At 50.5% G+C, this 23,931-nt stretch overlaps 1 protein-coding gene across 1 annotated transcript in view; it reads right to left on the bottom strand.

The window, feature by feature from the left end:
* Window positions 1-11,196, bottom strand: part of ATP1A1 (ATPase Na+/K+ transporting subunit alpha 1) — a 30,315-nt gene extending 19,119 nt beyond the window's left edge. The window contains exons 1-2 of the mRNA XM_040471420.1: window positions 10,941-11,196; window positions 19-123 (exon numbers count right to left, since the gene is read on the bottom strand). Of these exons, the coding sequence (XP_040327354.1) occupies window positions 19-123; window positions 10,941-10,952 (117 nt within the window). The 5' untranslated portion in view covers window positions 10,953-11,196. The remainder of the gene's footprint in view (window positions 1-18; window positions 124-10,940) is intronic.
* Between the last annotated feature and the right edge of the window lie 12,735 nt (window positions 11,197-23,931).

Genomic DNA, 23,931 nt, shown 5'->3' with positions numbered 1-23,931 from the left:
AAGCATCCTAATACTCACCATAGAAACTTCTTTCTTCAATTCATCCATATCCCTCTCTTTCTTGGCCTTCTTTTTGTCGCCATGCTCTGAAACAGCCGCAGGTTCATATTTATCACGTCCAACCTACCAAAGAATGTGGGGAAAGTGTGGTGGTTGTGCATTATGAACGAACAGAAGATTCTGGGGCAAGGGATTTTGGCATTTTTTAGGGCAGCCATCATTCTGAATAGTCAACGGGATGACAATCATGGAAACGTACTGCTTACATGACATCCTAAACAAAAGCAACCGTCCTAAGCTCAAGATGTGCCATCCGCGCCCAAGGGCAGTAAGACCAGTGAAGTCACGGCAACCACGGGATGGTCCTGCCAGTCACTTCCATTTGGGGTGAATAGGGAGGGGCCTGTGCTATCAAAATCTCTATCCCACAGCCTTCCACCTTCCCCTCTGCAAGAATGAAATCACCTTTCCATTATTAACTTAGGAGTATCATGCTCAGGTCTTTGCATTCTGAGCAGAAGAGTCTGAGTTAGAATCTGCACTCTACCACTCACTACGGAACCTGGGGTCGGTCACTGACTCTTGCTGGAGCTTCAAGTTTTTCTTCCACAGCATGGAGAGAATAGCGCCAACCTCCATTTCTGGAAGAACCAAATGCTAACTTAAACAAAACACCTAAATGCTAAGTGGCTTTTGTTATTATGCTCAAATTCTTAGATTTGCAAAGAAGTCATTTAATATCGAATTTAAGTTCTTTCAGGGCTTACATCAGAACACCGACCTTTCCATCTTCTAATCAAAAGCCATCCTAAGAATCCTTGAAATTATTAAAAAAAAAAAAAAAAAAAAAAGAGTTCTTACCCCCAATCTACAGCCTGAAAATAAACCCCCCAAAAGAAAGTCACTGGAAATGTTTTGACATAAGCAGCGTGTAGGAAAAGCATGTGCGTTAGCACACAATTCACAGGATCCACCCACGCCTCCGGAAAACTGGAACAATTTTTAGAGAAAATGTTGATTCTATAGTTTAAATTTAGATTGTTCCACACACCCCTCCCCCCCACTCCATTTAACATGCTTGAGCTTATCTGCACAAAGCCTGAACCTGGTGCTCCAGAGCTCAGTCTGTGGAGAAGGGGCGCCCCCCCACCCACACCCTGCTCAGACACCCCAACCCCACACATTGCCTCCCACCAACCACCACCCCAAGAAGGGCAGGGGAAGGAGATATTAGCATTTTTCTTCAAACAGATGCGGGGTGGTGCTGTTAACTATTATTCTGTGGCTCTCCCTTACTCAGTTCTCACTCTACCAGCCACTGAAGAATTAAGTGGGAACTGGTGTCCGGATCAACATTTTACTGGGCTAAAAATCAAATTAATAAAAAAAAAAAAAAAAAAATCAAAGGGGGAATAGGTCTATTTCAGTCGCAGCTAAGACGGTGGCGACTAAATACAACGTTCACTTGAATTTGAAAACACCCTCTTCTCAAGGCTCTAAAGCCAAGTCCTGCCCCAAATGGGCTGGTGTCGCCCACAAGCAAGGACGTTTATGTTATTCACGTGGTTCAACTCCGGTGGTCACTTCTGCAGTGTTCCTTGACCAACTTCTTCTTCCAACAGAGTGGAGTTCTTTTGTTTCTATCTTATCTGTGAAGAATGAAGCAGGTCTAAAGATAGTCAACATTCTTGAAATTCTCTCCACTGTGGAGCAACCACATTTGTAAGTGCCTCTTTGCACAGGGCCCCTGGTGCCAGGGTTAAAATGGAAAATAATCACACACACTGAAAGCAAATAAAACAAAAAGAAAGGACAGGGCCACCACCAGGCAAGAACCACAGTCTGCAGTGGGATTTCTTTCACATATTTCATGGGAAAGCTCAACACTTAAAAATCATTTTGAAGGCATTGACTAGGGAATCTCTAAAAGGCTATGTGGCCGGTTTGTAGCATTGATTTTTAAAATATACTTCACAAATTCTCTTTTACGCAAGGGAATATCATCAAAATAAGTTTAATTTCAGAATATGAAAACCAGCCCCCACCTCCCACTCCTCCAACCCCACTGGGATGTCCATGGAATACTGGCATTTCTGCAGGATCTTGACTTTTTTTTTTTTTCCCATTTGAGGTGTTAAAAAATAAAATTGTGTAACTTTAAGAATAACAAATAAATATATAAAAATCAGAGTTAAAATCCCTCTGCCTTACCACCTATATGCTTTCGCCTCAGACTTTCAACATTTTCCATTCCCAAAGAGGGAGAGAGACTGATTGGAGAGCAAGGCCCCAGACAGATACCCAAGCTGTGTCCCTATTTACAAAGTATGTTGCCTCCAGCCTCGCAATTATCAATGGTTAAGTGAGCCGGGAGTTTCATTTCCTACTAGCCACCCCCTCCCCTTCCTCACCAATTCATGCTACACAGGGCGTAGTTTTAAATGAGGATAGTTGTGGAAAGAGACATGGGAAGTATCATTATGTGAAATTTCTCTTCCTTCGCGATTTTAAGTATTGCCTATTGAAAAGTTTGTCCAGAAGACCAGATGGCTTCGACAGTGTGGTTCTTCCCTACCAATAAAACAATGATTTAATACTAGCTTATTGTGACAGGAACTAAACATTCCTGAAGTCCCCATGGGTCTCAATTATCACAGATTCAAAGCAGAAAAAAAAATCTGTGTGCGTAGGTGCGTGTACATGTGTGTCTGGGGGCGAGGAGTGCAGGGTGGGATAGGGGAACAATGCTAAAAATGGGGGAGACGGGGCATCTGGGTGGCTCCATCCATTAAGCGTCCAACTTCGGCTCAGGTCATGATCTCACAGTATATGGGTTCGAGCCCCGCGTCGGGCTCTGTGCTGACAGCTCAGAGCCTGGAGCCTGCTTCGGATTCCGTGTCTCCCTCTCTCTATGTCCTTCCCCAGCTCATGCTCTCTCTCAAAAATAAGTATTAAAAAAAATTTTTTTTAAAAAGGGAAGATTGACTATAAAAACCCCCAAAGGAACTTTATAAAGGGATATAAATTTTAAAAAAGGGAGGGGGGGAAGAAGACAGCATTTTCTTTACTTTTTAAAACCATTTGGGGAAAACATAGGTTACGGCAAGGGAGAGAGAATGAGAAACGTGGTTTCCCCCCCGTCAGTTGACTCTAGGAACCTGCCCACTCTTACTTCCTACTTCTTCAATTACAAAACTCCAATGACACTGCCCACCTCCTGCCCCCAGCACACTCCCTGTGATGGATGGAGCCCCTCAGGCACCCCCATGAGGCCTCTGAAGAAAGTGGGAGGGAAGCTCAAATTACCAGGGCCACTGGTAAAACTGATGAAGTGAGTTAGGTTCTGGTCTGTGCTTTTTTTTTTTTTTCCATTCTAATTTAGGAAGTGGGACGTTACCATGAGGACAGGGGCTTGCCCAGGGTGACACAGCTTCACATGTGTCATTACTTCACCCTGTGCTTCCCAGGAGCTCCATCCGCTCAAAGATGCCCTAGGTGTTTTGCTACCGTTGGGTCTGGGCAGAGGGCAAAAGCGCCCAGGAGGTGGGGAGAGAAAACTCTTCACAGGACAAACCAAGGTTAGCATGAGTAGTAATCAGGTTCACTCACTTAAAACCACGTACCCCCCCCCTCCCCCACTCCCCGACCCCGGCCTGCGCCTTCCTCTCCTTCAGTAAAATCCACGGGGCGGACAGGACAGGTAAAACCATCCTCAGGTTCACAAAGGCACACACGAAAAGGTGCAAGGACATGTAGGAGAGAAGCTTCCATGGCAGAGTTAAGTCACTTGAGGCCTGTGCACACTACAGCTGTGTCCGGGGCCTCCACGCTGCACACCGTCTCCCCGGCTCAGGCTGGGCTTCAGAGGCTCTCCCCAGCCAGGCGTTCCAGACGCGCTGGCCAGCCCACCTGTCCCCACCGCAGCAACAGATGGCCCTGTGGCCAGCAGGGAGCTCCGAGTTCTTAAGATTGCTGGACGTGCCCCCCGAGAGGCCTCTGGGGAAGCTCCGGTGTCCGTGCCCTTCAGACGGGAATGCCGACGTCCTTCCAGGAGGCCCCCGGTCCTCCTCACTCTGCTGCGTGCCAGCTGCGGGGACCCTCGACAGTCAGCCTCGGTGGCCTCATCCCCACAATGGGAATACCACTTGGCGTGACTCCTGACGGGTCTAGAGAAGGTGTTTCTGATCGTCTGACTCACCAAGGGGCTCCCATCAAGTCTGAAAACAAAACACCTAAAAGCTGCACCGTTTCTGAAAACCCACTCCCACACACAAAGGCCTTGGGCTCCGAAGAGGGGCCAGGAGGAGGGCTCCGTCGTCCTCTGCGTGGAAAAAAGGGGGCCAGGAAGGCACCCACCCGTCTTCCTGGGGCCGTGTACTATTACATCAGTATCAGACACAACCGTGTATGTAAAGGTACTTGGCGAGGCACTGCACTAAGGTTACTATTATAACTGGGTTCTAATTAACGTATAAATTACTGACATTCCTCACTATAACTCCTCTTAATCTTAAAAAACAACTCATTTGGGGTATTATTTCAACTCCTTAATTAAAACTTTTTTTTTTTTGAGAGCAAGTGAGCACGCGAGTGGTGGAGAGGGACATAGGGAGAGAGAATTTTTTTTTTTTGAGTTTATTTATTTTGAGAGCGAGGGAGAGTGGGGGAGGGGCAGAGAGAGGGGGAGAGAGACAATCCCAACAAGCTCTGCACTGTCAGCGTGGAGCCTGGTGTGAGGCTCAAACTCATGAACCTGTGACATCATGACCTGAGCCGAGATCAAGAGTCTGACACTTAACTGCCTGAGCCACCCAGGCCCCTCTCATCCATTAAAACTGAAAGAAAATAGAAGAAATGATCAAGCCCAGTTCATTTCGCCTCCAGTTGCTCCTTAAGTAGTTTGGTTTACGTGCAAGGAATTTTCTACCCCGGGATCGAGGGCTCGGAGACGGCTGGGGTTGAGGGAGGACACGCGCCGCCTGAGTACTGCAGCTGTTCTGTGGCCCAGAGCAGCATTTCGGGCGGTGAAGGAATAGCTTTTTTTCTCCTGTAGAGGAGGGGACCCAAGGGACCACCATGGCTTCGTATTCCTTCTCACTCACCTGGACGTACAGCAGGCTGAAGAATGTCATGTAGTGAAGCCACAGCAATGGGTCCCTTTGGGAGGCCAGCTCACTACCTCCAAACTTGGGCCACGGCCCATCAGGCATTGGGGGGCAAAAAAAACATCTCCAGCTCTAGCCGGGTTCCCTCAGCCCAAAAGGAACTAGGCTCAACCTTCCTCCCCAACCTGCTGGTAAGTAAATTCTTAACGAGCCTGCCAGCCCACCCTCCCGCAAGGGCTGAGAATCAGATTCCAAAATGTCTTAAGGATCAATATATTCTCTTTTATGTATTAAGAGATTTACTGTCTCTTTTAAAATATGCCCTGCTTTTCCAGTTACCAATTAGTAACGAAAACAAAACAAAACCCCAAACACCCGAACCTGTTTTTTCATGGGGGTTAACCCTACCTCTACCATTAGGCACCCGGGTTACAAAGAGTTAAAACTTTCTGCCTGTTCCCTCCATTGGCTGCCCTCCTCACCCCTCTTCTCAACTTATCAGACCCCTCTTTGGCTAGTGCTACTCAAAAGATGTGGTCAGGTGGAGAGAAGAAGGATTAGTAACTGACACCAGCACCACGAGGGGCTGAATAAATTCTGAGTCCTCACCACTCCTCGGTTGGTCCCCTGAAGCATAGGATACGGAGTTAAAAGGGCTGGCAGGCGGCACAAGGCCCGGGAGACAGGGCACCTGAACTGAAACAATGAAACAAATATGGCCCCAGGGAAGCATCCTGTGGAAGAAGAAAGAAAAACGCAAGAGGATATTCACCCTAAAGTGCAGGAGAGCCCTCGCCATGACGACGGACTGGAAAGATAAATCAGACACGAAGACCCACCGATCCCCACAACCTGACACTCTTCTTCACCATCAGGCCCCCCAAACAACACAAACCCCAAGGACAAAGCACAAGCCACCAAGAGCCAACTTTTCTCAGATGGCCAACAGAAACCACCTAACAGCTGTTGCTAAATAGAGGGTGAACAAAACCAGACACAGAGATAATTAATGTTCAGATACCATTCATCGTAGAGTCGCAAAGGAACCAAGGAATGAGGTGTACGGGCCCACATTCCCGTGGCTCAGGATGCAAAGGAAACCAGAGAGGAAAACTGCTCTAGTCGGACAGGATTTGCTACCCAAACATCAGTCAAATAAATGTGAAGAACTTCTTGTGGATTCCTGACAACACACTTCCAGCACAACTAATGGGGTGAGTCATATGCAAAGAACAGTCTCTCTCAGATTCAAGCCAAAGAATCCACTTCCTCTCATACACTCAATTCATAGCAACGTGAGAAAGTTCAAACCTGACTTGGTTACGTCTCCTTTTCCAAAAATATAGAAACGAAGGAGAGCTTAAAAAAATAGCCAGTGGACTTTCACATTCTCTTCACTTCGCGTGATCAGTTAGTTACTGGGCATGTGTTTGCAGAGCAACTCAGAACTGGACAGCTCTGGCAGGGCTGGGGAACATTCTGCCCAGCGCCGTGCTGTCCAAACGCAGCCACTCTGATTACTGTGAGCCCATCTGATCTGACACTCATGTTTCTTCTTCTGGCCTGCTGGCTGGCAGAGAGCCCCGGGCAGCAAGAAGGCACGGCGGTACAAGCGTTCACCTTCCTCCCATCACAGATGGCTGAAAAGCACGCTGCCCCCCCCACCCCCTTTTGCAACTTTTACAAAGACTCAAAAGATGTAAAGTCCCTTGCTTGAAAAGTGAAAGTAGTCAAAGACTCTAAGATGTTATTAAATAGGTCAACAATGTCAACAGATTCTTTCACTGGGCTTTCCTTTGGAGGGTCATTAATGGTATTTCCTATGATTTTCAATCCTTAATATGTTTTCCAGGTGAAAGAAAAATCCTTCTCTGGTTTTGAAGGGCTTAAGACTAACGGGTGAACAGGAAACCTACAGTTAATGAAGATATTATCTTCCCTCAGTGCCCAGCACTTGGTGAGCCCCACGAAAGCGGTGATGTTTACTTGCACTGACCTCACGCTGGACAGAACAGAGATGACTTTGCTTGGTCCTCAGGGCGAGTAGGTCCACCTAAGGGCCAGTCAAGAACCTGAAGCTTCAGGGACTTAAAAACTTTTTTTTTTTTACCTTTTTGTTTTTAAATCAACAAACTAATTTTACTTACTTTCACATACACCATCCTTCTAAATAGTTAGAGCCTTTTTCTCATTCTGAAGTTTGGTTGTATTTAAGAGAACAGAGCCTGCCTTGAACAGAAAGCCACTTAACTGTTAATTTGTTGCTACAATCATCCCGAACCAACAGCTCCGAGGGGTTCTGGGATGGAGCATGTTTGAGTACCCAGTCCGTTGTGCTTTGTAATTTTGAATTCACTTTTCATTTTCAAATGCGATTTGGCAATAACGTTTCCAGAGGTCTGTACGTTTTCAGTTTCAGCCCCCACCTGGATGAACAGGTACTAGATTTTGAAAAATCCTCCTTCGGGGAGGGGAATTAGGGAGGGAGGGATACAGGGGTTAGCCTATTCTCAGCCTTCTCCGATTTATGATGCGGACCTCCTCCTTTCCTACCCTCCCACCCAAAGGTGAGTCACTAGAGTGTTACAAACTTACTGGCAAAGAACACTACAAATTAGCAACCAGTTAAGTTACCAAAAGAGGATACACCCTCAGAACGTACAGAAAGAACCCCAAGGGGGGAGCCTGTCATACTCACACACTGAACCGCTTAACAGGCAAAGGGGTGTGATGCAATCCCAGCCCTCTGGTCTGGCCCCAGTGCTGGTCACCAGTTCCTCCCGTGAGGGCTCCGCTTGCTCCTGGCCAGGCCTGGGCAACTTTCCACCCTGAGGACTCTGCCTCACAATGTTTTCGGTCGAAAGTGCTAGCTTTATAGCAGCCAGAGGCGGTTCAGTCACACTTTCAAGTTGAGCTCCCAGAGAGCAGTTGATAATGTGACCATACAACCAGGATTTCTGCTGACAGGCGTGTTCCCTGTGCAACCTTCACCTGAAGCTTTTCCCCCTTCTCCTCTTGAAATCACCGCCCATAAATAAGGTAGGATTCATTTTCTAGGTAACTAAGTTAACATTCAAACAATGGAGAACTGCACCGCAGGACCTAGGGACATCCCTTGCCCCCACCTTTTGTAAACCTGAGAAAAGACACAAGTTTTTGGTGTACCTGTGGTGAACCAAACAGTTGCAGGCGGTAGGCCTGGCTGCCGGTTTAAGCGAAGTCACTGGCAAAAACACCAACATGAAAAAAAGGACAAAATCCTATCTCATCCAGGAATGATTCAGCAGGAGCAGTTCTTTTATTTGCTTCCCAAAAGCTCAGGGGCTAGGCTTGTAAGGAGAAATAAAATCACCTGAAGTATCATCAAAACCTGGGCCCCCACGGCAGCGGGAAGTGGAAGGGAAGAAATTAACAATGACCTTAAAAATTAGCTGCCAGCACAGGCTTCTTGGTTAACCAATTATCAGCAGGGTTTTTTTTTTTGTCACCATTCCACCCACATTTTAATCCCCATGTGGAAAAATCCCAACATTTCAGCAGAAAATATCCTTCTGAGCATTTGGACTATCACAATAAGTCACTGGGGACTAAAGGGGGAAAGGCTATCCGAGGAGAATCACCACCAACCAACACACACGTCTCCCCCCCACCCTCCTTAATGTTCAATTAATTTATCAGAGCACCCAAAACACTAACTACGACCCGGGCACATAAGCGGCGTATCATCCCGTGGACCAGCTGTAATTCGATTTGGCGTCTACCGGCCGCTGGTGTTTTCTTAGGATCCGTAAGACATCTTGGGTGAACCCCCACAACCCAGATGTGTGATCTTCACCACTGCGGTGCATGTGTTCGGTTACAAAACATACAGATACGTGGATATACAAACATACAGATATGTGGATACAACTTAGTTACTCAGACGTCTCTCTGGTCCATTAATTCAATTATCACAAAGACCCCCGTTTCACATGAAGAATAATGCTGGAGCTCTGCACATTAAGGCAACGTTAAGGAGGGGAGTGTTCAGGCTGGGAAAACCACAGGCTGCTCAGAAATCAGGCAAGTCTGGTGTGTCAGTAACCAACCATTTGACCTTGAGCAAGTCACTTCACCTTCCTAGGCCTCGGGTACACATCCATGATCACTACACCCCCCAAAATCAGTAATGTCCGGCTCAGGAAATTAACTTCTTTCCTTTTTTTTGCGGGGGGAGAGATAAAGGGGTGAGCTTTACAGGGCTCGTTTATGGGAATGACCTAAGGTTTGACAGAATGCTTGCTACAAGCACAGGCCACTAACCCACTTTTCTGTCGTGGGGAACACGGAGGCTGGCACTCAGCTCTGCCACATTCTGTGCTTTTAAAAGATACCAATCGTCCACTCCACTTCTCCATACTCTTTCTACCACGTCCGAGCCCTTCTAATTACCGCCTTCAAAATCCAAAATTAAGAATCCCCAAAGAATGCACCCTGCCTCTACCCCCACCTCTGACTCCACACTGCAGAGCCCTAAAAACCTCCAGAGACCTACCAGACGCCCGCACTGTGCAAACCCGGCAGATAACGGAGAGGCTTCTCTCCTACCCGTGTTCTCACGACCTGGTCATTTTAACCCATGAACTGATAACTTTGGGCTGTTATCTGGTATAAACTTTTCTCACTTGACTTTAGCCCCGTTAGGGTCTGGGGCTCAGTCTTCTGCTGCGGCTCCGGGTTATCACGGCTACCGGTTACAGAAACACAGAAACGAGCTGTGGCTCTCTCTGGGGTTCCCGGAGCTTCCAGCACTGTCCTCTCCTGCCCCGGAGACCCCTGGTTCCTTCGGGAATGCCTCGGCGCTCCTACCCCCGCGTCCTGCCCCCCCCCCCCCCGCCTGCAGTCCTTTTTCGAGTTGATTGTACCCAGAGGCCCTGGTGTGCCAGCCTGTCCCCCCAGCAGACTCACCCCCCAAGAAAACTCTACTCGTCCCTCCCCACCAAGGAAATGACCACTCCAGCCGCCCCAGGGCGCATCTAGTGTTTATGGAAGGCGTCCCATTAAAGCTCGCAAAAGTATACCTTAAAGGCCATCTTAGGGCGGCGAAGACACACCCTTTCTGGCACTAGCCAGCTCGACCGGCTCCGCAGTGAGGGGAAGCCAGTTTTTGGGGGGGGGGGGGAGGGGGGAAGGGGGAGGGCGGCCGCCAGTGCGGGAAACGGGCTAAGCCCCAGCGCCGTCGGGACCGGGCGCCTCGCCCCCCCAGCGCAGCCCCCGCGTCGGAAGCCCCCGCCGGCGCCCGGGCCGGGGCCGCGGTGGGAAGGCAGCCCGGGAGGGGCCCGGGCAGCGCGCCCCAAGGGAAGGGGAGGAGCACGCCTTTCCTCTGGGCACGGAGGGCGGAAGGAAAAGGGAAGGCAAGAGATGGGAGGTGAGGGCGGGCGGAGGGAGGGAGGGGAGCCGGCTTCGGGGATGCCGCGGCGGCCAGCGCCTTCCCCGGGCCGCCCCGCGGCGTCCGCTCTCCTCCTCCCAGCCCCGCGGCTCCCGAGCGCCGCCTCCAGGAGCCCCGGGCCCGCGGCGCGCTGGGACTCGGGGTCGGCGGCCCGCCCCGCGCTGCCGCCCGCCGTCCCCTGGCGCCCCCTCCCCCCACCCGCCGGGCCCCCAGGGCTGCGCTCCCTCCATTTCCAAAGTGCGTCGTCTTTTAAGCCTGGCCGCCCTGCCTGCCTGCCCGTCCACGCCGCGCCGCGCCGCTTCCTCCTTCGCCGCTTCCCGCTGGCTGCGGTCGCCCTCCTGACTTCCTCCTCCTCCTTCCTCCCTCCCGGCGCCCCGCGCCCCTCCCCGGGCTCGCCGCACACTCACCCCTTTCCCCATGGTGGCGGAGGTCTGTGCGCGGCGCCGGGTCCTGTCGCTCGAGAATCAGAGAGGAAAGAAGAGAGCAGCTCCCGGCCGAGCTAGCGCGGCCGGGGGAGCGGAGAGGAGGGAGCTAGGGCTGCCGCGGGGCGGGAGGGAGGGAGACCGGCCGGCGGCTCGGGCCGATGCCGCCGCTGGGGCTGCTACCGCTGCTGCTGCCACGTGTCCGCCTCCTCCCGCCGCTGCTCCGCGCCCCAGACCCAGCCGCAGCTCGAGCCCGCGCCTCCTCCTCACTTCCTAAAATATGCAACCTGCGTGCTTGCCCCGCCCACGCCGCGGCACGTCACCGTTACCGGAGCAACCTGACACCGGCCGCGGGCCTGGCTCCGCCCCCGCCCCAAACCCCGCCCCCGGGCCGGGGCCGCGCCGGCTGCGGCCAGTCGGGGCTCCCGGCAGGAGGGCGCCGGGGCCTGGGGCGCGCGTGCCCACGTCCCGGGAGGCCGCGGCCGCGCCACTGCGGGGCGCGCCGGCTTCCCGGGCCGCTGGGACTCGGCGGCTTTGCAGCTCTCGCGCCCCTCCTCCCGCCGCCCAGAGTGACCCGCCTGCTTTGTAGGACAAGCGAGGTCCGCAGTGGGTGCGGGCACGCTTTCGGAACTGGGCTCCCTGAATCTCTGCGGACTGGGGACAGAAACCTCGCGCGGAGGGGCCTTTCCAGTGTATCAGGGCGCTCCTCCGGGACCGAGGGCGCTCCGGGGTAGGGGTGGGGGGGTCGGGTGTGATGGTAGCCAGCGCCTGCCTGAGGGACTCCGCCTCCCTGGGCAGTCCGAGCCCAGCGCCCACCTGCGGATCGCCTCCCCAGTCTCTCGGTGCCCCCCCCGCCAAATGCCTCCTGTGGTCCGGGATCCGCGTGATCTACTTCCCCCTCGGCCCCAGGAGGAATGGGTCTGAGCTGGTCTTGCAGAAGGCCCGAGCACTCTCCCCATGCTTTTCTTCATGACCCCAGTGACCACCCAAAGGGCGTCCAGTGAATTTATTTAAGCTGCTGTGTGAAAGAAACCTGCTTGCCCGGTATGGGGATTCGGTTTTTAGGGAAGGAACACAAGCCTAAAGCAATGCCTGTCTTTAGCAAAAGGCGCTGACTCGGTGGGGAGATGTTTGAGGGCCCCCCCACCTGGTACCACAGCGCCTTTGCCAGGGCAACCTTGGCTGTTCTGAGGGACTCTGGGCCTGGCGTATGATGATAAGCCCTGGGACACCCCCCCACCCCCCCCACCCCCCCCACCCCAAGCCCTGGCCTGGCTGCGCTGTGGGACTTCCCTCCTGTTACAGCTTCTGCTTCTTAGCAGAGGCTGCTATGGTTGAAGTTCTCCAACCTTTAGAAAGCAGAGTATTGATTACTGACAAGGGTTTCAGGAAGTCAGAGAGACTATAGGAAAGCACAAGTTTCGCAGGAGCAAGTCAGTATGCGTCTGGGAATGCCTACAAAAAACAAGGAAAATATTAACTTCCTAACCAAGTTAAAGTTGGCCCTGTGGACTCTAAGTATTAATTTAAAATTTTTTTTTTCAACGTTTATTTATTTTTGGGACAGAGAGAGACAGAGCATGAACGGGGGAGGGGCAGAGAGAGGGAGACACAGAATCGGAAACAGGCTCCAGGCTCTGAGCCATCAGCCCAGAGCCCGACGTGGGGCTCGAACTCGCAGACCGCGAGATCCGTGACCTGGCTGAAGTCGGACGCTCAACCGACTGCGCCACCCAGGTGCCCCTAAGTATTAATTTAACATGAACAGATAAAGATAAGAAGCTTGAAAGAAATAGGGAAGGAAGGAAGGAAGGAAGGAAGGAAGGAAGGAAGGAAGGAAGGAAGGGGAAAAGGAAAAATGAAAACTGTATTATCAGAACTTTAGGGTAATTTCTATTACTTCTTAAAAGATACTGTTTCTTACAGGAGTCTCTTCCTCTCGCCGAAGAAGGCTTTGTTAAGGGCTGGTGCCTCCTCCAGGGATCTCCAGGCTTGGTTACATCCCCCCATGAAAAGCAGAGGAATTCAAATTCGTGACTGCTAGGGAAAGAGCCCCCAAGTCCAGAACAGGGTTCTGGCCATTCAAAACCAGTTACAGACCATTATCAGGGCTCTGTCTCCAGGACTCTAGAAAATGGTTCATGGAGAAGCCCTTATAGCCCCCATTACTGTTAACCCCTAGAAGGCCTCTGCTTGCTAAAGATCTCTTAGCTTGTTTAAGATTAATCATCCCCTGGGCCCTAGTCTGAATGGGAAAAGTACAGCAGGAAAAACAACAAAATGTAGAAAGGATAAGGCTGAATGATGTAGATGTTTCCTGCCAGCTGATGTCCTTTTTCTCCCTTCTTAAGTAAAACTACCTCTTTTTTTTTTTTTTTCTTCATTCAAGAATATAACTGTGATAGATCAAGGCATTTCCCTTTGTCTCTAGAGCTGTTTATTTGGCTTCTGGAAGATTGCTGAAGGTCCTTCCTGGAAGACCTCAAAGTTCTAGCTATATTCCAGAGTGGGGAAAAGGCATAAAAATGTAAGAAGTGTCAACTAAGATCTGTACATTGCCTGGCCTTCACAAAACTGCTTTTTAGTGTTTATTTATTTTTGAGAGAGAGAAACAGAGTGCAAGCAGGGGAGGGGCAGAGAGAGAGAGGGAGACACAGGACCCAAAGCAGGCTCCAGGCCCTGAGCTGTCAGCACAGAGCCTGACGCGGGGCTGGAACTCACCACCTTCTGAGATCTTGACCTGAGCTGAAGTCAGAGGCTTGACTGACTGAGCCACCCAGGCACCCTGCCATCCTCCTACTTCTGAAGTTTGGTATCTGAGCATAGCACCAAGGAAGTTAGGGTGGAGGGGAGACCAATTGCTTCCAACATTGCTGTCCTCACACTTCCTACACACCTCTCCTCTTATAACCAAGAAGACCTCGACTAGAGCCTTTCCCCACCGAGCCCCACTTTTCATCAGCCTGCTGTGCAACCCCTAAGGCAGAGAACCTTTCTTTTGTAGAAACACCCGAAATAGATCAACACACACACCCCCACCCTCGTTCTGATCCACCTGACCACCTCCAGAGGCAAATCCCAATCCATTTTCAAGGTTTTTGATAATGTCACTTGCCATTGCAGTCTTATTGAAAGAAACATAATTCAACAAAAAATTTCAGAATATCAGAAAGGGCTTCACTCTGGGTCCTCTAAGGTTGATGCTTTCTCTAAACAGTACCCCCAGGTGATATGGTCTAGGCACTTCTGGGCAGTCTTTAGGGGTGTTTTTAGGAGTAAAGGTTATTGCCAGGAGTGAATGGCTAATTTTAAGAGGTGAAGGTGAAAAGTATGGTCAAGAAGTAAGAGTTGCAAATGTCTTCTGGGAAAGAGTAGTAGAAGGAATACCCACCTGGTTGTCATATGGAGCTCTGGACAGGTCTGTGGACTCAAGACAGAGGGACAGCATGGCAGCACTGAGGTGCAGGTGTCTCAGATGTGAGAGAGGCACTTTATTATTTTTTAAATTTTTAAAATATTTCTTTATTTTTGACAGAGAGAGAAAGAGAGAGAGAGAGAGAGAGAGAGACAGAGCATGAGGCGGGGAAGGGCAGAGAGAGAGAGAAGGAGACACAGAACCCAAAGCAGGCTCCAGGCTCTGAACTGTCAGCACAGAGCCCGATGTGGGGCTCGAACCCACAGACCACGGGATCGTGACCTGAGCCGAAGTCAGACGCTCAACCGACTGAGCCACCCAGACGCCCTTTGAGAGAGGCACTTTATTTTTTTTTTTTAATTTTTTTTTCAACGTTTTATTTATTTATTTTTGGGACAGAGAGAGACAGAGCATGAACGGGGGAGGGGCAGAGAGAGAGGGAGACACAGAATCAGAAACAGGCTCCAGGCTCTGAGCCATCAGCCCAGAGCCCGATGCGGGGCTCGAACTCACGGACCGCGAGATCGTGACCTGGTTGAAGTCGGACGCTTAACCGACTGCGCCACCCAGGCGCCCCTGAGAGAGGCACTTTAAAATATAGATGACCAAAGGAGAAAAAAGTCCTTTTCTTGGGAAACCCTTCTTTCTTCCTCTCGGGAGAGGCTTCTGAATAGAACTTTCGAGATGGAACACTGCCTTCATTTTTTTAATGAAGGCCCCGAGGCCCAGGGAGTAATTGACACTGGATGGTCCCAGGAGAGTGGCTGAGTTTTGTGTACCTCTTCCAACTCCTAGAGCAGTGCCGGGGAGAAGCAATACTTCCAGAAGAGATAGCTGGGCAAGTTCTGCCTCTCTATTCTACCTGCCTCTCATCCTATCAGCTCTTTTTAAGCTCCTAGCTTGGGTCACAATGAAACTGATTGGCCCTGGAGACTCAGCATTCGTAGACCCAAGGCTGCCAAGAGTGGATGGCCTCGAGGAGGATCTGACACAACCAGGGAGGCTTGGCCCAGCCATTGTGAATCGAGTCAGCAGATGTATGAAAAATATGATGCAAGTGAGTCCTTTGAGCCAAGAGTGCTAGCACTTTGAACAAGCACTTGCTGAAAAGTCCTTTTGGCCCAGCTCGCGTGCGAGTCGGTGTGGAAACAATTGGAAGCATGCATCTTTATCTTTCGTTATATCCTAGGTCCCCCAGAAAGCCGTTTAGTTACCACTGTCACTGCATTAAAGCCAGCTCTTCTCACCGTCCAAAGTTCCTCTGAGACCGCGTCTATCCCACCATTGAAGATCTCTTTTCTCCTGTCCAGCAGCAGACAGATTATCTCCCAGCACGGCGCTGGGCACACCACTGATATCCGAAATCTGTCAGTGAAATAAATCTGCCCACTGCACGCCCCCCCCCCAACTTTTCCTCACAGCCTCCATTTTCTACTCATCTCTTAATTCCCTCTTAGGGCTCCTTAGGACTCTCCTGAACATATTTTCTTCCTTTAATGAGTTTTGAAGCCCTCAAGTTCTGCTTCTGGAAATTCAGAAAACAGCATTTCCTTGGTGCCTGTCCCGGGAACGATTATCACCAAAGAGAGTCCAGCGCTCGGTTTCCCCTCAGCATCCCTTTCGTGCAGCCGCCACTTAAATCAGTTGTTCTTATTAAGCAGTCCTAGTAGGGAAGACGGTAAGTTGTTTTTCCACTGCTTCTACACAGAAGCCTGACATTCAGAGCCGGGGTTTGCTCTCCTCCTCCAGCATCCACTCCCTGGACGTGTCTATGCCCCTCACTCCAACTGCAGATCTATCGAATGTTAACAGTGTCCTGACAGGTGAAACCTCATCATCTGTCTTCTAGAAATCAACGACCACTGGGGCCCTGCAAACCAAAATGGCAACAAAGAAAGGATCTAGACCGGAAAATTGTCTATTGCCAGAGTCCCATCTGCGCTCGGCCAGCGGAGACGTGGCTTTGGGCAGGCTTACAACCCGGTGTGGGCAAGCCCGCCACAGAGGAGGCAGGAGGAGATAACTGCTGTGTAGCCCTTCTAGTTCTCAGGGGAATAGAGTCATGAGCACTAAGGAAATGAATGCTGCCACTGGGGTGGATAGATTTGCTATTCCTGGCCGCTAAATCTTCCATGGAAAAACAATTGAGAAAGTCCCGTGGAAGACGGTCCTACTGAGGAGCATCTACACTCTTCCATAGATGCTTTTTTGCATGAAAACTGGGTTTCAGGGACTGTGCAGATTTTCCTTCCAGTGGAGTGAAAAGGAGAGAATACAAAACCATCGAAAAGCCGTTTGGTTCATTTACACAAACTCCCAGAGTTCTTGTAACTCTAGCAGTAGAAAGTAACCCAAAAGTAGGTCAGGGACAAAAATAGTAACCTGCTCAATTCATTTTTAACAGCTTGGCTTTTACTCTAGAGGCTGCCATTTTGGTTGATGGGTGACCTCCGCATATGGACTCCCACAGATAAGCCCCGAAGAAAGGTTTCCTCTCTTTCTTTCCAGCCCCTTCCTCTGGCATGCTACATTGTTTACGCGTTTAACAAAAGAGAAAGCTAGTTGATGCAAAGAAACAAAACCCAGAATAGCCCTTTATTGGGCATCTACTCTGAGCCTAGCACTGTGCTTGTTGCTGGTGGCTAAAGATGACCAAGACACGTCCTCTAGCCTCTATTTGAGGCTAGAGATTGGTTCCCCATCTGGCCTAAAAGAAAGACAGGCAGAGGTATTAGTAACAGGGCGAGGGGTGCCGGATATCTGTGCATGGAAGCATGTATCGATCATGAGGGCGTGAAGGAAGGAGGGTCCCGTCTGTCAGCAGAGCTGGAAAGGCTTCCCCGGTTGGCTCCTGAGAGACGGGTAGGAGTTCCTGAGGTAGAGCAGTGTGTGTTGGGGAGGAGGGGGGTGGAGGTAGGAGGGGGGTTGTACGCAAAAGGAGTGGCATAGTCAAACCCCACAGGACATAGACTTAGTGTGTTGGGAGCCGGTAATTTTTTTTTTAATTTTTTTTTCAACGTTTATTTATTTTTGGAACAGAGAGAGAGCATGAACGGGGGAGGGGCAGAGAGAGAGGGAGACACAGAATTGGAAACAGGCTCCAGGCTCCGAGCCATCAGCCCAGAGCCTGACGCGGGGCTCGAACTCACGGACCGCGAGATCATGACCTGGCTGAAGTCGGACGCTTAACCGACTGCGCCACCCAGGCGCCCCGGGAGCCGGTAATTTAAAATGGCTGGAGTGTCACCAGTGAGGGGGAGAGAAGCAGGAGATCAGCCTGGGGAGGTGAGCAGGGTCCACGTCGTGGAGGGCCCGGGATGCCAGTCTAAGGGCTTGGACTTCATCCTGTGGGCCATGGGGAGACACGGCAGGGTTTGAAGCAGGGAGGTGGTAGCATGATCAGATTTGTGCTCTGGAGAGATTTCTCTGGCAGTCCCAGAACGCCGGGCTAAGCCTTCGCAATCAGGCCATTTATCAAAGCTCTTCTGATCTTATTGAATTCAGATTCCCAAGACATCTGTGTCTCCCCACGTATCTTTGAGATAACACGCTAATTTTGTTTTGCTTTTTGTGCACACACATGCATCCTTAATTCCCACTACCCACTGCTTCCCCCAAACAGAGACTTTACATTTCTGGATATGACAACACACACACACACACCTGGGATTTGGACATAATTTTAACAGTCTGTTAGCCTACAACAGCCTATCCCTAGAAGGTAGCTCAAGTAGCTGAGGAGTTGCGGGCCTTTTTTTCAGTTTTTCTAATGGTTTTCTGTTAAACTTGAATTCCAGATAGGCCAAGGACTTGGACGGTTTCTTTTTTTTTTATAATTTTTTTTAACGTTTATTCATTTTTGAGACAGAGAGAGACAGAGCATGAATGGGGGAAGGTCAGAGAGAGAGGGAAACACAGAATCTGAAACAGGCCCCAGGCTTTGAGCCGTCAGCACAGAGCCTGACGTGGGGCTCGAACTCACAGACCGTGAGATCATGACCTGAGCCGAAGTCGGCCGCCCAACCGACTGAGCCACCCAGGCGCCCCAGGACTTGGTCGGTTTCCACGGCTCACATAGACCAGCTCTTGAGGCAATTCCCCAGACTAAAGGAAAGTTAAGCCACCCGGCTCCCAATTCCCCATGTAAAGACTGGGACAAGAGAGGGTAAGGAAAAACAGCGTAAGAGGCCAAATTAACGCAAACGTTAGCTTCAGTTGTCCAGCTAGTTCAAGCAGAAGATGTTCGTGTATAAACAAATCTCAACTCTTGGTTTTGTTTTTTATTTGCGGACATCCCCATCCATTTGACATTTAGCGTCTGGTGGGAGGCATGGCGGCGGAGGGTGTTAGGAGAGATGGTGGGGGGAGCGGAGGGGGAGGCGGGGAAGGGGCAGTTGGGGGGACTTGGCAATGACGGTAGAGGCAGTAGACTCAAGACGGCCGATCAAAAGACAGGACCCCAGTCAAATACGTCTCCCGAGCAACAGCATTTTCCTTGTTCCCACGAAACTCTTGGACCTTTTTATCAGTAACTCCACCACCAGGCCGCCACAACCATCAACTGACACGATACACCTGAATGATTGGAACGTCGCCCGGCCACACAGTAACTGTCCAAAACGCGTGAGGAAGTGTCCCGATTTCAAACTCCTACTCAGTCTGAGAGAAAGAAGACCGAAAGAAGGAGGAAGTCGTCCACGAAAATTCTTCTAGAGGAGAAGGGCGTGAGCACAGAATCTACTTGACGCTGGCTTTTCTCTCCCCCCACCAACCTCCTTTACCCAACCGTGGGCCCGTCTGCCGATATTCTGCCAGCCTGCGGCAGTAACCAGAGTGCAGAGGGCAGGAGCGGGGTGGGTGGGGGCCGCTGGGCTCTCCACCTGTCTGAACTGGTTCTCCCCAAGCCACAGGTGAGGACCGGGGAAGTGAACCCACTGCTAACGCACGGCACCAGCAGCCCACTGGGACATGTTCACCGTGAGAATGAGACGCTTGAATAGCCACATTCTGAACCGGGAGGACTGACACGGCAGAACCTCCTTAGGAAAAAGAAGGCATGGTCTCCAAATGCAATGTCGTCTTCTTATTTTTTCCCTTCTCCTTAAATAACAAAACAAAACACAGCACAAAAAGAGAGAGAGACCATCTGCGAATGCAATCGCTAATGAGCAAGGGAGAATCCTTACAGCTTCCCAAGGAGGGGCCCAGGAGTAGGGCCGCCGCTGCTGTTCATGGAACAAGCAGCCAGTCATCCAGGCACCGCGCTGCAGGCCGGAGCTGCAGGGAGCTGGGGGAGGCCAGGGACCCATTTCCCTATCTTGCCTCTAATCTCATAAACCAGAAGTGCTCAGACTCTATGTATTTTCTGCCCCCTCTCATTTTTCATAATGGAAAAAAAAAATAAGGCCAATGTTAAAGCTTTGAATTAGGAAACAGTTGCCATCTGGGTAATTGAATTTGGCTTGAAGCAGGCCACCTGGTTCACATCAGCAACTCCTGGCAGGTGCGGAAGCGTCAGCTGAGGTCCTGCGCTGACTTCTAAATACAGGCGCGCACAGCCCGTGCATGGTGCAGAAACCTTACTTTCTAAACAGTGCAAGTCGTTTTGTATCCGGTTACCTCAATCCGGTGGTGGATTTCTTAAGCTGCAGGCATTTAGAATTACGGCAGTAATGTTCGTCTTGTCCATCCCTGGCCGCGTGCTGCCTTAAAAAAACAAAACAAAACAAAAAAACCCCCCCAAACTAAAAAGCCAGTTCCTTTTGGTTTCCTGTTTGGACATCCATGTCATAGAAATATGTGTGACCGAAATCACCTTGTTCTCCCAGAGGATCCAGGAGGCTGCTTCCAGCTCCTCAGACAGCAGGAGAGAGGGGTGGGCATCCTGGGAGGAATGCTGAGGGTCTAAGAGCGGGATGTCACAGCATAAGCTTCTCTGCAGCTTTCTCGATTGCCAGCCACTCCTATTCCCCAAAGCCGGCGGTGGGGGGGGGGGGGCTGTGGAGGGGGCGGGCATGGTCAAGTTGCAGTCCTGTTTCCCAACCACACACACCTGCATACTAAGAGAAGAGGATCCAGGAGCATTGAGTGCACCTGCCAGCCAGGGCCCTGTGGGCCAAGTGCGTCTTCCATATCCATGGGTAGACAGAGCTGGCGTCACACGGCTGGGTTGGCAAAGACAACATATGGGAAGGAAAAGAACTGCTGGGCACTTGGGTGGTCTTGAGGCTTGTCCTTTCCTTTGAGCCCCTTCCCCGCCCATCGGAAATGTCTACAACAGAACCGAGAGCAAGGGAGCAGCATGTGGTTCTTGAGCTGGCGGAGGGCTATGCAGGGGATAGGGTGATTGCTTACCAGCAGTGTGGGTTTTACAAAGGACGCTGAGCCTCTGGAATGAAAATTCTACACCAGAAATAACTGGGGCTGACCTCCTGTTTTACAGAGTGGAAATGAGGCTGGGAGGGGGCACATGTTTTCCCAGCATCACAGAGCTCCTGCTTAATGTCAAAGCAGGACCTCAGCCCCTTCCCTTGTCATTGCACTGCGCTGTGTCCTTAGCTGAAGGACCGCCAGAAGAGTCAGCTCTAAGAACAGGAATGTTTTCCTTCCAAACAGAAAAAAAATGAGGGCTATCCAAAACGTGTAATTTGAAGGATTAGCTCTTTAAATTTTTTTTTTAATTTTTTTCCCACGTTTTTATTTATTTTTGGGACAGAGAGAGACAGAGCATGAATGGGGGAGGGGCAGAGAGAGAGGGAGACACAGAATTGGAAACAGGCTCCAGGCTCTGAGCCATCAGCCCAGAGCCTGACGCGGGGCTCGAACTCACGGACCGCGAGATCGTGACCTGGCTGAAGTCGGACGCTTAACGGACTGCGCCACCCAGGCGCCCCGAATATGTTTAATTTAAAAAAAAATTTTTTTTTCAACGTTTTTTATTTATTTTTGGGACAGAGAGAGACAGAGCATGAACGGGGGAGGGGCAGAGAGAGGGAGACACAGAATCGGAAACAGGCTCCAGGCTCTGAGCTGTCAGCACAGAGCCTGAAGCAGGGCTCGAACTCACGGACACAAGATCACGACCTGGGCCAAAGTTGGACGCTCAACCAACTGAGCCACCCGGGTGCCCCAGGATCAGTTCTTTTAAAATAGAGTTTTCCACGATGCCCTGGGTACTCATATAGGTTCCTCTTAAAAATCCCACTCAACCTGCTTTTACCCCTTTCTCAAGGGGGCTGCATCTGAACGCACACATACACACAAACACACACAGAGATATGCACACATACACACATTCGCACTACTACTCGGAATTGCAGAGAATTCAAGGAAGCCTCTTCCTCTTTGTGAGCTGGCGTCAAGGTAACATTAAATTAAAATCTCTTGCAGGGCTCCTAGCTCAGGAAGAGCCCTATTTCTTTCGTGGGAAGCCTCTTCTTTCTCCAGTGACTGTCTCTGGGGCCCTGTGTCACACCTGTGTGGGGTCTCCTCAAGCTACTGAGTGATGTCGCGCAGCAACACTTCATGGCCACCTGGGCTCCAGCATCCTTGGACTTTTCTCCTCCCTCTGCCAGCTGCTGGAGGAGGACGAATCTGAAGAGAACGTGGAGGGCAGTAGCGAGGGGGCAGGGTCTGGGTCTGGAGCCGGGGTAAGGTTTCGGCAGACATTGGAGATAGGGCAGGGGGTCGGAAGTGCCAAGGCAGCCCCAAGTAGCCTGTTCCAACTCCCAACAGGCTCCCTTATGTGCCCTTGGCCTCAGATCAGGTCACTTGCTTAAATTTGAAAAGCAGCCCTAAGATGATTTTATCCACCGTATCCTGTCCTGAAGCAAAGTTCACCAATTTCCTCTCCAAAACTAGTTTCTGATACGGCTCTTTTGATATCGATCTGGAATCATAAATAGTTTACAGCCCCTGAGGCATTATTGTCTTTTTCCCGTCCCCTTTCTTGCCAGATGGACAATGCCTTGAATCTCCTTGTTCCTTCACCCACTCTTGTTTCTTTCTCTGCCACAACATCCGTCCAGCCACGTCTCTGCCTTTACACAGAAGAGCCTCTGCCCCTGGCTCCTCTGAAAATTAGTCAGAAGAGATTCTGTCTTTCTGTGCCCGGATCTGTGCTTCGTATGCGGAAGATCAGATCCCCCGCGCTGTGGAAGAGAAGGCTGGTGGTGGGGAAGGACCGATTCTGGACCCAGTTGAGGCGAGGCTGGAGGGCCCCCCGGGGAGCCCAGTGCCCTGGGGCGAGGGCTGCTGGCTTAGCAGCAAAAGTCTTCCCTTTCAACACAGGTAACCGAGATTTCTTTGGTATCCACATTTTCCTTTTTAAAGGCTGCTCTTGCTACCATAAGCAGCATATCCTTCTGTTAACAAAGGGCTGGGTTCTCGTAGAACTGCATCGTGATTTTCCCTGGGTGTTGCCCACAGCCTCTAAAACCATCAAGAAAAGAGATCTGGTAAAAGAGTGACAATTTTCTCTCTGAGGTTGGGGGTGCGTGCCTGATAGCTACTACCCCCACCCACCCACTATCACGGAAGTTCTGTCCTGCGTAGGCAGCGGTTCAGCCCGTGCCCTCCAGGAACGTCCCCCACTGCACAGTGGTTGGTCACTCCTGGGAGTCAGCTGCGGCCCTCCCTGCTTCCCCATCACCCGTGGGTTGCAGCTGCCCATGGTAGCCACGCCTCCTCCAGAGAGGTCTGAACCTCAGCCTTGGTGGTGGGGAAGGGGACCCTTTCACATGTCCTCACTATCCAGAGGGAGTATCTATTTTTGGTGGTTGCTCCTTCCGTACCCCTTAGGGTCACCCTCTACCCTTGTAAGAATAGATACCCACCTTTGTTCTAGCTGTACTGGTCATACAATTTTTTTTTAATATTTAAAAAATATTTTTGATATTTACAAAAATTTAACGTTTATTTTTGAGAGAGAGAGGCAGAGCATGAGCGGGGGAGGGGCAGAGAATGAGGGAGACACAGAATCGGAAGCAGGCTCCAGGCTCTGAGCTGTCAGTACAGAGCTGGACGCGGGACTCGAATTCACGAACCATGAGATCGTGACCTGAGCCGAAGTCGGACACTCAACTGACCGAACCACCCAGGCGCCCTGGACATAAATTTTTATATTAAAATTTCCCCATTCAAATGACTGATCTGGTTTCCATCTCGTCACTGGACCCTGGCTGATATAAGACCTAAACAAAGTCAGGAATAAATAATGTTCATGGTTTGGAAGGCTTAATACTGCAAAGAAGTCATTCTCCCTAAATTGAGCTACAGATTTAAGAAAACCGGTTTCTCCTAGTGCTTCTTCGGAGGGTATTAGACAAATAGAAAATATCCAACAATACTTGATTGTTGCTGCAGTACATTTCTGGAAATCTCATGGAAAATCCTAAATCTGATCTTACCCGTGGGATCTGTGTTATAATTGGATGTTACATTCTTGACCAAAGACTTGCCATCAAATAAATCATGGATACTAAATATGTCATAGAGCCGAAATTCAGACTTTAAATTAATAGTTCTCAAGCCTGGCTGAGCATTAGAATTATCAAAAGAGAT

This window comes from Herpailurus yagouaroundi, unplaced genomic scaffold (genome assembly GCF_014898765.1).
Source record: "Herpailurus yagouaroundi ecotype Mexico unplaced genomic scaffold, PumYag 77, whole genome shotgun sequence".
NCBI classification, from domain to species: Eukaryota; Metazoa; Chordata; class Mammalia; order Carnivora; family Felidae; genus Herpailurus; species Herpailurus yagouaroundi.
The sequence above is the reverse complement of the archived record's forward strand: the minus strand, read 5'-3'. Positions and strand labels throughout refer to the sequence as shown.